The 17,583-nt window shown below is 37.6% G+C and overlaps 1 protein-coding gene across 1 annotated transcript in view; it reads left to right on the top strand.

Annotated features, from left to right (window-relative positions):
* Positions 1–17,583, top strand: part of FER (fer (fps/fes related) tyrosine kinase) — a 178,899-nt gene that overhangs the window by 100,200 nt on the left and 61,116 nt on the right. Inside the window, exons 14-16 of the mRNA XM_014951487.1 lie at positions 9,267–9,323; positions 12,700–12,815; positions 14,352–14,446. Coding sequence (XP_014806973.1) covers positions 9,267–9,323; positions 12,700–12,815; positions 14,352–14,446 — 268 coding nt within the window. The remainder of the gene's footprint in view (positions 1–9,266; positions 9,324–12,699; positions 12,816–14,351; positions 14,447–17,583) is intronic.

The raw sequence follows: 17,583 nt of genomic DNA, 5'->3' as shown, positions 1-17,583 counted from the left end.
TGGGTGGAAGTAAAAATGTGTTTGTGCATATGTGAAAATATTTTAGCCTATTTTAACCATTTGAGCGTATTACTTCATGCATGCATAATATGACTGTGCTTTTGCATTCCTCTCTCTTTAAATGATAGAGAATGGTTAAATGAAGAACTACATTATCACATGGTTTTGTTTGCCTTTGAGCCTACAGAAGACTGTCACTGTTTTGGAAGGCATATCTGATAAAGAGTGAATAATTTCTCTGTTTGCATATATGGTTAACATGTGATTCAGAGTACTCCAGTTTGGGAGCTGAATGTACTGTATGAAGTAGAGAGGAATGCTATAAGTTTCCTTAATGTGTTTGAAATATTAATGGTTTTGATGGAAACTTGACTTTCTTGTTCCTGTGGTTAAGGATTTCATATTCTGTGTCTCGTTCCTTCTCAGCTGTTTTTTTCTCCTTTATTTTTTATTTCCTGTCTTGTTCCTGAAAGATCCTCAGCATCTTTATATTATCTTACTCATCAAAGGACTAGAAACTTAGGGAAATACTGCACATCCTTCTAAAAAGAAGTGAAGAAAACTGGTTTTGTATGTTGACTCCTACAGTAATTTTGTCTATTGATCTTCAAAAAAGAATGCTCGAAGAAAAGCTTTGCAGTTAATCTGAGGTCACTTCTGCAGTTTATATGCTGAGTAGTAGATTTTGGAAATCTCAATTCTACCATCTTGGATTATGGCCATGTAGAATTTGGTTTAGCAGAAAGGTTGAAATTTGCAGTGGTTTTTTATGCAGCAGTAACAAGTCAGATGAAATAGTACTTCTTCCAAGGAGATAAACATAGCTGTGCTATTACTCTCTTTTACGGCTCGTATTGAGTTTCATCAGTGTGGTTTAATACAGTGCTGATAATAATGCAAAACAGCTTCTATAACAATTTTTACGGCTCATGAATCTTTATTCTGAAACAGTTTTCAAGAAGTTTTCGGAGGGGTTTTTCAAAACCCCTCTTGTAAAGCTCACTTGTTCTTATGAAAAATCTTTTCCACTAGCTACCTTTATTTCTGTACTTCATCTGAAGGAATTGAAACACATAGTTTATGATTCATGAAATTGATATGCACATTAGATCTACTGGCATAGGTTGTGTCAAAAATAGTACTTCTCTAAGAAGATTGTTTAACATTTCCACATTGGTAGGCCCTATCCACATGTACACAACTCTTACTCACTTTCCTTTTTTTCTCTGGTTCATCAAGTTCTGATAAGTGATACTTGAATGCCGATGTAATGAAAAATTATCTGTGATTATGATTTTCTTAGCCATTAATAAAAATCTTACTCTAATTATCCTTAATACTGGAAATAAAAGATTGACTTCCCATTTTTTTGTGTAGAAAAATTGCTCTTAGCTGCAGTAATTCATACTATAGATATTTTCTATTTAATGTTAAAGAAGGAGAACAAGTACTGTTTTCCAAAATGTTTGTCTGAATGCATTTTTTCATCTTACAACATGAGGAAACAGGTATATTGCATGTTTATGCACTGTACTCATGAGATGCTGACAATATCCCTCTATTTTATGTTTTTTTAGAGGAATGTTAATGAAGAATTTACTGGGATGGGGAAAAGAGGGGAGGGATATGTAGGCTTTTGACAAATTCACTGTGCTGTGTTCAGATAGATTATTCAGTTGGGAAGCTTCACGTTTTCAGTTCTCTTAAAGCAATATGTTTTCTTTTGGTTGAGTAATTTTGATGTTCCCTAAATCAACTATGGTTTCCAACTCTTAGAGGCTTTTAACCTCTTTTCCTTTCATTACATCTACTGTTAAGATGAAAAGCAGTGGCAGAATTTGCTATAGATCCTGCCTTCATTAGTATGATGGCATCTAGCTTTATGATTTTAATGTGGTCTGAACTAGCTAGAGTAAATAGCGTGGCAGAGAACATGAGGTAAATAAATAACAGTGATGATACATAGAAGATGTTTATTTATACTGTGATGGAACCTGATCCATCCATAAGCAGGAACAGCAACAGCTCTGAACAGAATAGGTAGGGGAATTTGGCTTCAGATGACACTGCCTTTTGCAGCCAGGGAACAAGGAACTCCTGTGCCTGCTGTGGAAACAACTGGAGCGGTTTCAGTGGGGTTTTTGCTTATCTTTCACCTTCTTCCCAAAAAGTGTCCACCTTGAAGCAGTTTCTTGCTACCCTTTAGGTACTTTGTAACTTCTCTTGTATTCCTCCATGGAAAACCTTGAAAGCATGCTTTTGCCAAGTAGCTCCTCATGTGTGATAAAAGGTTTATCTCCCAGAGGTGCTGAAAGTCTACCTGAGCTGAGCCCAGTCAGTTACTGTGCTTGGCTATAAGTATGGCATTTATGTAATTCAGTTCCCCCTCCTGAGGGAAACCAGAGGACATAAATAAAGTAGAATGTGGTAAAGTTCCTGGATTTCGTCAGTAATTTCATTTGGAAATAAGATATATCATTAAGATAACAAACAAGGGTGCTCAAGTGCTAATTTCTGTAACTGGATTTGTCTAAAGTGCTTATATATTCTGGGGTCCAAGAGTTACCAATAGAAAAATCTGAACAAGCATGAGTTAAAGAGAGATTTAGAGTGGTATTACAAGAAGAGGGCTACATAACAGACAGGTTCCTCCTGGGGGGGAATAACAATGGCATTAATAGTCCCAAGAGTTCTGTTCTCTGTCATTCAAATTAGTTTATGGTTAGTTATGGAAATGTGGATTTGCTCTATTTGATTTAGAAGCGACTCCATTGAAATTAAAATTTCTGTGACTTGGACCAATGGGCATTACAGTATCTGCTTATCTATACCTATATTTAAAATAATTTTTTATTTTTTATTTTGCTGTCACATTTTTTTGTAACTTTTGGTATCTTTTGCACACATGATTAATCTGTAGAGTAATAACATTTAACAACTGGAGAAATACTGATTCTATGCAAAATCAGAATTAAGCTCTTACAGAACATCAGGAAGCTTATGATAAGACCGAAAAAAGACATGATTGCTAACTTTTGCTTATGATATGCTAATATGCATCTATTATTTTGTGTGATTAATTGATTTATTAAATATTGGCAGCTGTCCAAAAATATTGAATAATGTCATATGCAACTCAGTGCAATTTGTACAGAATTAGTAAGGCACAACATACTTGCAGTAAAAACAGTCTTCTCCTTGTTACTGTCCACCTTGCAGAGCTGTTCATATTATAGTTCATTAATTAAAGGTAATTACCTGAACCAGTGACCCTTTGTTTTGAAGCAGCATTTAAATGGATATCTAACACGTTGCAAATAAGAAAATTGGGTTGGTTTCTTTTCTAATGCCAGAATTGTACACTGGTGTGATGTAGACCTCAGCAACTCTTCTCTTGGATTCTTTACCATCTGCTGAAAACAGGGGATATATCACTCCACAAGTGCCTTAAGGTACTAGGTAAAACTTGTTTTACTTTTGCCTCAGTCTTCACTGGTAATCTCTCTTCCCACATCTCTGAAGTGGATGGACCTCAAGGCAGGGACTGGGGGAGTAAAGTTCCTTCCACTGTAGGAGAAGATCAAGTTCATGACCACCTGAGAGACCTGAACATACCTAAGTCTGTATGACCTGAAAAGACGTGTCCTGAGGGAATTGGCTGATGTAGTTGCCAAGGCATTCTCCATGATATTTGAAAAGTCATGGTAATCAGGTAAAGACCCTGATGACTGGAAAAAGGGACACATCATATGTGTTTTTAAGAAGGGCAGAAAGGAGGACCCTGGGAACCACTCACCTCTCAGCCTCACCTCTGTGCCTGGCAAGATCATGGAACGGATCCTCCTAGAAGCTATGCTAAGGCATATGGAGGACAGAGAGATGATTTGAGACATCCAGCATGGCTTCACCAAGGGCAAGTCCTTCCTGATCAACCCAGTGGCCTTCTATGCTGGAGTGACTACATCATTGGACAAGGGAAGAGCTATGAATGTCATCTATCTGGACTTCTCTAAGGCCTTTGACATGGTCCCCCACAACATCCTTCTCTCTAAATTGGAGAGATGCAGATTTGGTAGATTGACTGTTTGATGGATGAGGAATTGGTTGGATGGTCGCATCCAGAGGCAGTGGTCATCAGCTCAATGTCCAGATGGGATCAGAGACAAGTCGTGTCCCTCAGGAGTCCATACTGGGACCAATACTATTCAGCATCTTCATCAATGACATAGTGGAATCAAAGTGCACCCTCAGCAAGTTTTCAGATGATGCCAAGCTGAGGAGTGCAGTTGATATGCTAAGGGACAGGACAACATCCTTCTTTGCTCTTGTAGCCCAGAAAGCCAACCATATGCAGGGCTGCATCAAAAGAAGAGTGGCCAGCAGGTCAAGGGAGGTGATTCAGTCCCTTTGCTCTGCTCAGGTGTGATCCCACCTGGAATACTGTGTCCAGTTATCAGACCCGCAGCATAAGAAGAACAGGGACCTGTTGGAGTGAGTCCGGAGGACGGCCACAAAAGCAATTAGAGGTCTGGAGCACCTCTCCTATGAAGGCAGGCTGAGAGATTTGGGGTTGTTCGGCCTGGAGAAGAGAAGGCTCTGGGGAGACGTTATTGTGGCCTTTCGATACTTAAGAGGGAGCTTGTAAGAAAGATGGGGACAAACTTTTTAGCGGAGACAGTTGTGACAGGACAAGGGGTAATGGGTTTAACCTAAAAGAGGATAGGTTTAGATTTGGTATAAGGAAGAATTTTTTTACGATGAAGGTGGCGAACCACTGGCACAGGTTTCCCAGAGAGGCAGTAGATGCTCCATCCCTGGAAACATTCAGGGTCAGCCTGGACGGGGCTCTGAGCCACCTGATCTAGTTGGAGATGTCCCTGCTCATTGCAGGGTGATTCAACTAGATCATCTTTAAAGATCTCTTCCAACCCAAATTATTCTATGATTCTCTGTTTTTAAGAAAACTGTAATGCATGTGAAGTTACAGCCTTTTTTAACTTTGTGTTTCTACTTGAAATGCTTTCTTCAACTTGACTAGTGCTGTTGGACTGGGCGACCACCTACATCTTCAGAGTTAAATTCACAAGTGGACTTAGGGACTATAGTTGGAAGTGCTTCACTACCATAATGGAATGCAGTGTTGCATTTCCGGCTTCTCAGCGCATGAGAAGTCATGTACCTTAGGAGGAAATTGCAATCTTAGGAGAAAATTACAGGCTTAGGTGATGTTAGGGCTTAGGCACTTCTCCCTGCTTAGGGTTTACATGTTAAATGTGTCCTGTAGCACCTGAGCTTCTTGTCCTCTTTCAAAAAGTAATCTCAAGTGAATTAGTTTACTTTTCACATAGAGGAATAGGATTTAGTATGAAGGCTGGCATCTTTTTATCCAGAAGCTCAATGGTAACACTCATACAAAGTGAAGGCTGTTTAAGAGGCTGTGGAAGGAGGGGAGGAGAGTTGTATTTTGATACTTCCTAGTGGGAAAAAATTACTGTTTTCATAGTCCTTAGGGCTTTCACTAAACCTGAGAGAGAGAAACCAGGAGGGAGGAGCATAACAGAAAAGTTATGAGTGAGGGACAAGAAATTACATAGATAGAAGTGCTGGGTTACAGTTTTTGTTCTGTTAATCTCACCTGGATCATGTGGTAAATATTCCTGGTGTTGGGTTCCATTGTAAATACGCAAATTAAAAGACTAAATGAATGATGAGAAGTGGGATCAAAATGAGTGCAATATGCCAAGGGTTGCATAATTTTTTCAGCTGTCTGCTTTTGAGGTCTGTGCAGGTGGTGCCTGATTAGTAGTAAAAGAACAGTTCTGAAGAGATTCCAGCTGGGAGCAGAAAGGATCATTGAAGCAGCACCTGCCTCCTTTTCAGTCTCCTGGCTCAGCCACATATCCGCAGGAGTGACACATCTGATGAGTCTCCTAAGTTTAATATGTGGCCAGCAGGTCACGGGAGGTGATTCTGCCCCTCTACTCTGCTCTCATGAGACCTCAGCTGGAGTACTGCATCCAGCTCTGGAGCTGCAGCATAAGAAGGAGATGGACCTGTTGGAGGGAGTCCAGAGGAGGCCCATGGAGATGATCAGAGGGCTGGAGCACCTCTCCTTTGAAGACAGGCTGATAGAGTTTGTGTTGTTCATGCCTGAGAAGAGAAGGTGCCAGGGATTTCTTATAGCAGCCTTTCAGTACTTGAAGGGGGCCTACAGAGAAGATGGGGAGAGACTCTTCATCAGGGAGCGGGGCAATAGGACGAGGAGTAATGGTTTTAAGCTGAAAGAGGGTAGATTTAGATCAGATATTAGAAAGAAATTCTTTACTGTGAGGGTGGTGAGACACTGGAACAGGTTGCCCAGAGAAGCTGTGGATGCCCCATCCCTGGAAGTGTTCAAGGCCAGGCTGGATGGGGCTTTCAGCAACCTGGTCTAGTGAAAAGTGTCCCTGCCCATGGCAGGGGGGTTGGAGCTAGATGACCTTTAAGGTCCCTTTCAACACTAACCATTTTATGATTTTATGATTATTGAAGATTTCCATTCATAGGAAGCTCTCATAAGCAGCAAACTCAATTTATATACCATTGAGATGAATATTGACTTATTGATACCTTGTGAAACTGATACTAGCAGGGCAGCACAATTTGCATATGCTTATAGATAAAGATACCTTTTCTAAACCAGCAATAAGAACTTCAGTAACAGACCCAATCAAACTGGCAGAACCCTGATAATGTAATGAATGGGTTACACTGGTATAATAAATGACAGAAAGTTTTCATAAAAAGAAAAGTACAGGTAGTGATTAATGTACTGATACAGTAATAACAAATCCTTCAACAGATCATTTGATTCCAGTTTATGGTGCCATTTTTTTTAATTAGTCCTCTGAAGGATTATGCATCAGATTTTTTCTTCATAAACAAGCCTTTGAAATGCCATGTTGTCAATATTTTCAAAAAGTCATTTACTGAAGTACTGAATCCTTGGAATTAAGTGATAAAAATACATTAAATTTTTATTCTTTAATGTTTTGGATTTTACAGTTCTTATTTCAATGTTAAAAAACATTATGTTAATACCCCAGGTAGTAATTTTTGTGGATTTTTTCTTTACAGCTTTCTTTGCAAATTGTTTTCTTAAACTTGAGTTTTAATAGGAAAGAAAAGGGTGCAGTTTGATGGCATTTCCTATGTGGTTGTAGTTTAACAGCTTCTAAATGAGTCAACCAATCAGCAACAAATATCTAGAAAATCTTAAGTGAACAGAAAAGTTATGATTTTTAGCAAAATCAAAAGGATGAGGTGAAGGAAATTACATTACTTATCATGTCTGATTACTGAGGCATTAGTTTTAATCAAGAATCTTGTCTATATGAGAAAAAATAAATGGTGGTTATTGAGAATTTCTTTGCAAGTCTCCCAGTGCCCCACTCAGGGAAGAGGAATGGCAAAGCATGGATCCCGTCACACAGCGTGGTGGTGTGGTGCAGGAGTTCATATGATGGGGCTGACAGGAGTTGCATGCTGGAAGTTTGGGTGAAGAGAGGCATTCAGAAAGTCTCTAGACTGTGCATTGAGCACAGCTTACAGGAGCATTGGTCTGTGTGATTTTGTGACATTATATGTAAGGAAAAAAAAAAGCATAGAAAACGCAATGGCAATGAACTCTTCTCATACCTTTTTTTTGTTTTTTTTCTCTGATGAATTCATGTCAGTCAAAAAATGTGGAGGATAGTAGTGAGTAGCTACTTTCCCTGCAAGGCACACTGTGCAGCATCATTCTTCTGTACTCCTTTCATTCTTTCCCTTACTGAGAACTCCTCTGGATATCTGCTGAATGGTTTTCTCCTTGCAAAAAGAGGGAGACATAAGTCAGTACAAGCCTCCATCTTCCTTAGGAGTAGACTTTACTGGTTGTGTAGGTCAAAGGAAGTAGTGCTGATTACCCAGGTGGCCCAAAGAAGTTGTGGATGCCCCGTACCTGGAAGTGTTCAAGGTCAGGTTGGATGAAGCTTTGAGCAACCTGATCTAGTGAAAGATACCCCTGCAGGAGAGATGGCAGGAGAGTTATGATTATTAAATGTCCCTTCCAACCCAAGCCATTTGGTGATTCTGTGGTCTGTTTACATACGAAGGTTTTTCTTTGTGTTTGAATCACAGGAGCATTTAGGTTGGAAAGATTCTTGAAATTCTGTAGTCCAACCCTCCTACTCAGGCTGGTTCAACCACTGTGAGTTTCCCAGGACTGTGTCCAGTTGGGTTTTGAATGTCTCCATAGACTCCATATCAGAATGACTCTCCCTAGATAACCTGTTCTGGGTATCTGACAACCATCACACTAAGAATGTGTTTTCTCATGTTCAGAACAAATTTCCTGTTTTCTAATTTGTGCCCATTTCTTCTTGTCCTGTCACTGAGCGCAGTTGGCATATGTTTGCTTAGATGTTTCCATTTTTCATTAGTGATAAAGAATGCTTAGGAACTTAGCGCTAACATGAGGAGCAGTAATAGTGTTTGTGAGGTGATAAGTAGATGTGGTGCTAATGGAGAAATAAAATGGAAAAATAGTAAATATGGGTTAGACTTAAAATATCCTACTCTAATATTTTAGCTAAGTATTTATTAACTATGTCTGTGTGTCAAGAAGTTTATAGTTGTTTTTTGTGTGTCTTTATACTATTGCATAGTCTTTGCAGTGTCGATCATCAACACTAAACACACGCTTTAACTGGCATTTGTTATGTTGTCTTTCCAATTAGTTGCCTGTAATATTTCAAACTACCACAGAAGACTTAAGAGATGCAAGTATGTGTCTTGTTAATAAGTAGAAGAATCAGTTATTTTCCATGTGCACTGAGGAGAAAAATGGGGTTTTGACCTAGCAATATGTTATTTCTTATACTAAAAGGATTTTTTCTTATCTGATTTTGACTCCAGTAATTCTTAAAAACAGGGTGCGAGATAGAATTTCCATAGTTTGTGTGGAAATTTGCGTAGTGATCTATCTACATACATACTGTCATGTTGTAGGCTTAACCTTCTGATGGAAATTTGCTATATGGTATATTTCAATATTTTACTATGGAGCAAGTTTTCTACTCTCTGTTTTGTAAACACTTAGATGTAAAACTCCCTGGCATGGTTTTGATTGAGTCGTCTGAATAGAATGCTTCTTTAGCTCAGTTTCTACTGAAATATATCTTACAGAAACTTTACCTTACATATTTGCACAGAATTTTTCTTTCTCTTTCTTTTTCTTTCAATAGGATAAGAAATGGGTTCTCAATCATGAAGATGTCACACTGGGAGAATTACTGGGCAAAGTAAGTTGTCAAGTGAACTAAATAACATTTAAACAAGTATATATTGATCATTAAACCTATATATTTCCTGTTTGCCTTTTCTTTTAAATTACTCCTGTATGCGATTTCTATAACAATTCTTTTACTTCAACACACAAGACAGCATTGGGCTTTAAATAAATGTAAATCACATTTACTGGTAAATGATTGTGTGCTGAAAGTGTTTAGGTAGCGCACACATTTTTCCCTTTTAGAAGGCTTTCAAGCTAACTAGATTTCTGTAAAGCATGATGTGTCTGTTTAACTTTTGTAGTCTTACAAAAAATATTGCAAAACATAAAGTCATATAAACAAATTTTTCATATGTATTTATATATAAAATTTAGGTATTTATGTATAAAATTTGATAAGGTGATGAAATTGATATTTGTAAAAACAAATGTTCTTGTATAGTGTAGTTTATATCAAAAGTTCTGCTTAGAGCTATAAGCCTTTAAAATTTGATAAGGCCTGTACCTTGCTTACGTTTTTGGCACCTTTGCAGCTACAAAGACAGTTGCAAGTGCCATTCTGGACACAATGTACTGAAAGTTTTCCTGAAAAACAGGCTTAAATGAGGAGGAGGTGAATGAAAGCAGTAATGACTTTCTTACTACAATGTACACTAAAATAATTGATAAACTGTTCAAGAAATGCAAGAATTAAATACTGTCAGACAGTTGTGTTACCCAGGATAAAATCTCTTCAGCAGCATAAGATGACGTATTTTGTGCCTGTAGACAGAGCTTTGTCTGCATAAAATACAGGTACTGTGACAGCTTCACATTCTTAAACAGAATAGGATCAAGGGAGAAAAATAAAGATGTTTCAGGCATTCATAAAGCTTTCTCCTGCTAAAAATTAAATACGAATTAGTTTTGATATGTAAAGACAGTTAAAGCAATCTGAAAATTGATTTATGTAGTAAACTGAATTTATATGTACATTGCATGTTTTTTGGCACACAGCGTTCAGTAAAGACAATCCAGTGCTTAAAGGTGATTATAGAAGGATATGTTCTTTAAAAAAATACAGAACAGGATAAAAAAACTTTCTTGGAACATAGTACAAAACTATTATGCCTATATCTCTAAGAAGTCATAGTCAAACTAGAAAAGATAAGAATGACAGGATCATCAACATCCATATGAGAAAATGTTAAAATAACTACAGCTGTTCACCATGGAAGTGAGAAATCTAAGGGTGTATAAAATCTTTAGTGGCCTGGAAAAGATGAGAAGGGAATTCATGAAAGCTTAATGTATAAAAGGATGCAAATTTTAGAAAAGACAAAGATTTTCCTTCATCTTTGGAGTGGTCTCTTTATTTCATAGAATCATAGAATCGTCTAGGTTGGAAGAGACCCTTGGGATCATTGAGTCCAACCATCAACCCTACTCCACAAAGTTCTCCCCTGCACCATATCCCCCAACACCACATCTAAACAACTCTTAAACACGTCCAGGGATGGCGGCTCAACCACCTCCTTGGGCAGCCTGTTCCAATGCCCGACCACTCTCTCTGTGAAAAATTATTTCCTAATGACCAGTCTAAACCTACCCTGTTGAAGCTTGAAACCGTTCCCTCTCGTTCTGTCACTAATTACCTGTGAGAAGAGACCAGCATCAACCTCTCTACAGTGTCCTTTCAAGTAGTTGTAGAGAGTGATGAGGTCTCCCCTCAGCCTCCTCTTCCTCAAACTCAACAGTCCCAGCTCCTTCAACTGCTCCTCATATGATTTGTTTTCCAGGCCCTTCACCAGCTTCGTTTCCCTCCTCTGCACTCGCTCCAGCACCTCGATATCTCTCTTGTATTGAGGTGCCCAGAACTGGACACAATACTCGAGGTGTGGCCTCACCAGTGCTGAGTAGAGCGGGACAAATCAGCTCCCTCCTTCTGCTGGTCACACTATTTCTAGTACAAGCCAGAATGCCATTGGCTTTCTTGGCCACCTGGGCACACTGCCGGCTCATGTTCAGCCACTTGTCAATTAGAACCCCCAGGTCCTTTTCTGCCAGGCAGCTTTCCAGCCACGCTTCCCCAGGCCTGTAGTAATGTATGGGGTTGTTGTGGCCCAAGTGCAGAACCTGGCACTTGATATTAATTCTATAATCACCCACAAAAGTAAAGGCATATGAAAGGAACATGTTATATTAAAAATCATATATATTCTGCATCAAAAGATGCATAGTGAGCAGGTTGAGGAAAGTGATTCTCCCCCTCTACTTGCTCTCCCCACCTGGAGACCCCACCTGGAGTATTACATCCAGCTTTGGAGTCCTCAGCATAAGAAGGATGTGGATCTGTTCGAGTGGGTCCAGAGAAGGGCTATGAAGATGACCAGAGGGCTGGAGTACCTCTCCTTTGAGGACAGGTTGAGAGAGTTGGGGTAGTTCTCCTGTTGGAGAAGAGAAGGCTCTGGGGACACCTTATTGCAGCCTTCCAGCACTTAAAGGGAGCCAACAAGAAAGCTGGAAAGGGACTTTTTACAAGGACATGTTATGACAGGACAAGGAGTAACGGCTTCAAACTGGGAGGGTGGATTTAGATTAGATACCAGAAAGAAATTCTTTTCTGTGAGGGTGGTGAGACACTGGAACACGTTTCCCAGGGAAGTTGTGGATGCCCCATCCCTGGAAGTGTTCAAGGCCAGGCTGGATGGGGATTTGAGCAACCTGGTCTAGTGGGAGGTGGATCATGTAAATTTCTGAGGGCTGTCACAACATCTTTTTTTTTTTTTTTTTTTGGAGGGGGATTTGCGGATGAGGTTGGCGTTGATGGGTGCGATGCTGGTTTCTGGCACTGTTTTGTGCCTTGTGTGTTTTTTTTTTTTTTTTTTTTTTGCAGAGGTTTTCATTTATGATCAAAATTAATACTGCTTTAATTTTTCTTATTTTGTGTTTTTTTCTTTCTCCTATATAGGAGAATGTTTACGTTATTTTGATGTTTTTTGTCCTCATTTCAGAGAACATCTTTTGGTCTGTTAGAAACTGCAAGATAAAAACTATTGGTAAAATGCAATAGTGTGAAAATGATGCAGTGCAGGAGTGAGAATAAGAAAAAAAATACTGCTAACTAAGAGGTTTTATGAGAAAATTATAATTACACAATTAATGTATTTTTTTCTCTTTCAGCAAGGTCAAAGTAGAATTCATATGCTGTGTCCACGTAATAGGTGTACTATATTTGTGTGAACTGTGTGAACTGCATTGTGTTAGGGGCAGATGGTGGAAGAAAACCTCATTTGGCTTCATAAACACACTTCAAAGTTCCATACCAGCTACATTAGCTGTTTGCGTTATTTTTCTTGAGATTCATGACGATTTTATTTACTTAGAATTTTTTTTTTTCATTTCAGGGTAATTTTGGTGAGGTGTATAAGGGGACATTAAAGGATAAAACTCCTGTTGCTGTAAAAACTTGTAAAGAAGATCTTCCTCAGGAACTGAAAATAAAATTTCTATCAGAAGCCAGGTAGGTTCTCTAAATTTAATTGAAATATATACTTGTTGTGGGGTTTTATTCAAGTTTCATGATTAGATGGATTTATAAAATCTGACCTTCAGAGAAATTCAAAGAAGCAGTACTCAAACTCTTTCCTTTTTTAACATGTGAATGCAATAGTGGATGCAACACTTGCTGAAACTACCTCTTTGGCAAAGCAAGGTATGCCTTGAAAACACAATTCCGTTGTTGTAAGTGCTTCTATTTAGAACTTCTTCTGAGATGTGCCACGAGGACTGGGATAAGAAGACTGGAAGATGCTGTTAATTTAAATGTGGTTATACCAGTCCTACCTTACATGCATGACTAATAGTGCTGATAAATACGGATAGGTTACTGCATAGATCCCATTTAGTAATTTTCTCTTTGTAAGAAGAGTTCACTCCAGTAGAGATATTTTATGCTGTGTCAGGTGGCATGTGATTGCATACTTATTTTTCAAATGACAATCATGCCACAATATGCTAAGTATTCTGAATATAGGCTAATGTAGATACATAGGTTCTGAAGCCTCAGGGTAGAGGAGCGTATTGACATAAATTCACAATTGTTTAAATTAACTTGCTCCCTCTTGCAATGAATCTTCATATGTTTTCATTTTTACTCCCAAACTAGTATGATCAATATGAAAAAGTAAAAGTTACTATCTACATTTAGAGAATGAAGATCAGCCACTATATCTATTGATTAATTTTGGAGAGCTTGTAGCTTGGCAACTGCAGAGATGTTTCATTTGTTAAGCAGCCTGCCACTAATGGAGCAGTGTTAGTCTGAAATAATATGACATGTTATTTCTCACTAAACATGTATGTACAAGGTAGGTTAGTATTTTAATCTTGATCCTAGAAGAAGAGGGAAAAAGATTAAGTGCTTTAAGTCAGCAGATAGTAGAAGAAACATTTCAGTTACAGAGTCTCCGTATAATTTTTCCTTGCCCTTCATTTCACTTATAAATCCTAGCACGCTGTTTTAAGCTGCAAATGTTCTATTATTCTGTAAGAAGATGTAAATGTGTTTCTTTTTAATTCCCAATATTAAAATTGCTGTCCTTATATTCTTCTAAAAGTTATTGTATTAATCTCTTAAAGTAAAATTGGAATGAGTGTGCATTTCAAAAGTGCAGCAGGGAAGTATAGGGGCATGCTGTGTATGATTTTTTGATGTAGCTCTGCTTCTGGTCCACCACTGAAATGCTATTTAATTAAAAGGGTACTTGAGAAACTGCAAACCTCTCAGACCACTTTTCAGTTATATAGACAAATGTTATGTAGACAAATGATAAAATTACAATAAGAATAATACAGTGTTCTGTCTTATTAGTGAATCAGTATGCCTTCCATTTCAAACAGAATGATTATCTGTTAAATTGATTTTTTTTCTTTATGATGACAGTGATGATATCTTCCATTAAAAGAACAATTAGGGTTTAAGATATGTTTCTGTAACATTTAATCAGTTTGTACAATGAAGTTTGTTAATGTAATAAACTTACTTTGTGTTTTGCAGAATACTCAAACAGTATGATCATCCTAATATTGTAAAACTTATAGGAGTTTGCACACAACGACAGCCTATTTATATTGTTATGGAACTTGTCCCAGGTAATTTTTCCCACATTTTTCAGCATATTTTCGTAGGTATTTTTTCCATTATGTGTGTATTGTTTTCAGTTTCTCTTTATCTGCATTCTTATGACTGATCTCAAAAGTAACCTTTGTACAAATCTTTGGAAATACTAGGTTGTACTAGCTTTGGAGTGGAGTGAGCTCCACAAATCTGTTGTGAGCTTTTCTGTAGCCATTCAAGATAATGGAATTCGCTGAAAGGTATTTCAGTTCTGTCTTCATTTTCCTCCTGACAAGGTATTGCATGGTACTTCTTTTAACAATAGAGATATATAGTGAATGTTAAGGTGCCTGTATTCAAAGAAACTTCCTGCCTGGGTAATGTTTCGATTTTAATAACTGATATTTGGGTCATCTTTAGTAATAGAAGAATTTTTTTCTTTACCAAAATATATTGTTCAGTTTATGGGTTGCTCTTGATCTTTTTTGAATCTTGAGTTTATGTTACTCAACAATGGCTGGAGAGAATTTCAGATTGTTAGGATGTGATAACAGCTTTTGGGCAATTTTACCTCTTTGTTGATTTTCTCAGCAGCTGGAAAATGTGTGGGTTTGGTAGCCTTTAGTACTGCTTAGTATGCAACACTGTATTTGTTTTATATATCACTGAATTGGTCTTCAAAATTATACAGCAAGCTGTTTTAAGAACCGTTTCATTCATGAAGACTTAGATTGTTTATTGTTCTTAAGTACTGGATTTAGTACAAGAGCACTGATGAAATCTTTGACCTATTGGAATTTTCTGCCTTTATTCAATTAGATTATATTAGATTATTATATTTGTACATGTGATTAACTTTATTAAAATGGAAGCTAAAAGCAGTGTCCTGGGTTTTAAGGCATTCTTTAGTAATCAGAGTCTCCAAACATCTCTGAAGATAAAAATGTATTCTGATCTTTTAACACCTTTCTCATTCTGGTTCAAGGTTTTCAGAGCCTAAGACAAGTTTTTTAAACATACTAATACAATTCGAGAACAAATTAGTTGAGGACCGTACTCATGCCTGTTTTGCAGTCCAAGTCTATACAAAAATCCTTCTGTCTTTGAATTTGCAAGAAACTTAATAGCTGTCATCCATTTTGCTGGTCTGTCAGTCCTCTGGCTAGCTTCTGTGCTTTCCTGCCCTCGTAAACACTTCACTGTGTTCAAGCCATCACACTTTCCCATATTCTTTATACTTTGGCTGGCCCACCGTGAGACTGACAAAATTGGCTAGAAATAATAAGGATGCCAACTCTGAAGATGTTGGCAGAGGAAAGACAAAACACTTAGATCAGTTCAGAGAAGCAGTGATTCTGATGTTACTTGTTTTCTGTTTTTTAATGGGAAGTTTGGATGAGATTTCCTAAAATAATAATTATTAGTGCTCTGATTTGGTATTTAGTGCTGCCCTTTGAAGAACAGAATAGTGGTAGGCTTGTTGACTTACACCTAGCACTTAGCTTTCTCAGTATCTGCTTTTGTCCGTGTGTTTGTCTTAAATATGTTTACGCTTGAAGGTTTTCAAGCAGTTTAACTCTGACATTCTTTTTAATAACTAAAAATGGCATGTTTTAGCTTAGAATTGTATTCTGTAAATGTATGGCTGAGAAGGGAGCTAATTAATAAATGTCAGACAGATTTTCCCTGAGGAAAAAATTAAAAACATCTCCATAAAATGTGGAATTTCTCCTGTGTTTTCTGAGTTCTGTTTAATGTTTGCACTTTTTCTACTGTTTTTATATCCCAAATAGATGTAGGCTATGCACGTACTATCTCTTTTGAGGTTGCTATGGTGTGGCTCAGTAGCAGCTAATTCTGCTTTTCATTTCAGATTCAGATTTCAATTCAGATTCTTAATTTGTTCAGGTATTAGAAATATATTTTGAAACTTAGCACTTTAAGAGGTGCTCCTCTTTTAATGATTCTGTCATAAGCTGTCTCTGCAAAGAAATCTTTTCCTTTGATGCAAATGTAAATGGGATTAAAAACTATGCATCTGGATAAAGCCATCATTATAAACAATAGAGAAGGAGGCAAATGCACATTTAAGCATCTGTGCATCCATTGTTACGTGCAGAAGTAACTCAGATGTTTCCAACAGATAACAGAGAAATAAAGTGAGTTGTGAAAGACAATTGTCCTTTGTAGGTAGATCCCTTTCCTTGGTGTGTGTGTTAACATAACAACTGACGTGTCCTAAAGTAAGAATCACATCGATAAAGAAATTTCAAGATGGGTGATGTAGCAAGGCTTAACTGAAATAGTAAGTAAGGTAGCAGAGCATGTTGCAGGTACATAGCCAAAGTGAAAAGGTAGATGAGAAATTATATATGTTATGAAAGAGAACCATCATTTACTTACTATTCACTTACTTGCTGTTGGTCATACTGATTTCGCTGTGTCCCACCCATCTGTGTCCAGGTTACTCCAGTACAGAGAGACTTTGTTATGTTTTTTGCAATCTACAACCTGTTAAGAAATGAGGGTAATATCTTAAAGTAATGTGTATGTATATAGTGTAAATTCTCTCTAAGGGATGCATGTGTGGAAAAAATACATCCTGTCTCCCTGCCATTGGCTGGGATGTCAGGCACCAGGTCTCTTCTCAGTCTTATCCTGCAGGTCTTTCTGCAGGAATCACTACAGGCAGGAAGGGGGGGAACATCCTGTAAGCATCTACAATTGGTTGGGATGAGGTTACTCTAGTCCTTCTAGGTTCTCAGGCATCTAATATAAAAAACAGTCAAATTGAGAAAGGAGAAGGCCTGAAAAGACAGAATTTATGGGGTTTTTTTTGTTACTGTAACCGTAATTTTGTGGTGGTACTGTTGATGATAACATGGACTTAGGATGCTTTATCCACTAGATGGAAAACACAGGGTAAGAGTTTTAATGTTTTTTTAAAATTAAGCTACACATGATTCTTATATCAAGTTAAGAGATTCCAGTAAACTGTTGAAAAACAGTTTCTTCTGAGGACTCAGAGATCATAACAAATATTTTAACAAAGATGTGTTTTACAGTTGTCTAATAAAATATGACCAATGACCATGACAAGATAAGCTTATTTCTTACATTTAAAGAACATGCCTTTTAATATAGGGAAAAAAGCTACTGGAATAGTTTTTAA

The sequence above is a fragment of the Calidris pugnax genome, unplaced genomic scaffold (assembly GCF_001431845.1).
Source record: "Calidris pugnax isolate Ruff unplaced genomic scaffold, ASM143184v1 scaffold148, whole genome shotgun sequence".
In the NCBI taxonomy this organism is placed as follows: domain Eukaryota; kingdom Metazoa; phylum Chordata; class Aves; order Charadriiformes; family Scolopacidae; genus Calidris; species Calidris pugnax.
Note: the sequence above shows the minus strand (reverse complement) of the source record. Positions and strands in the feature narration are given on the sequence as shown.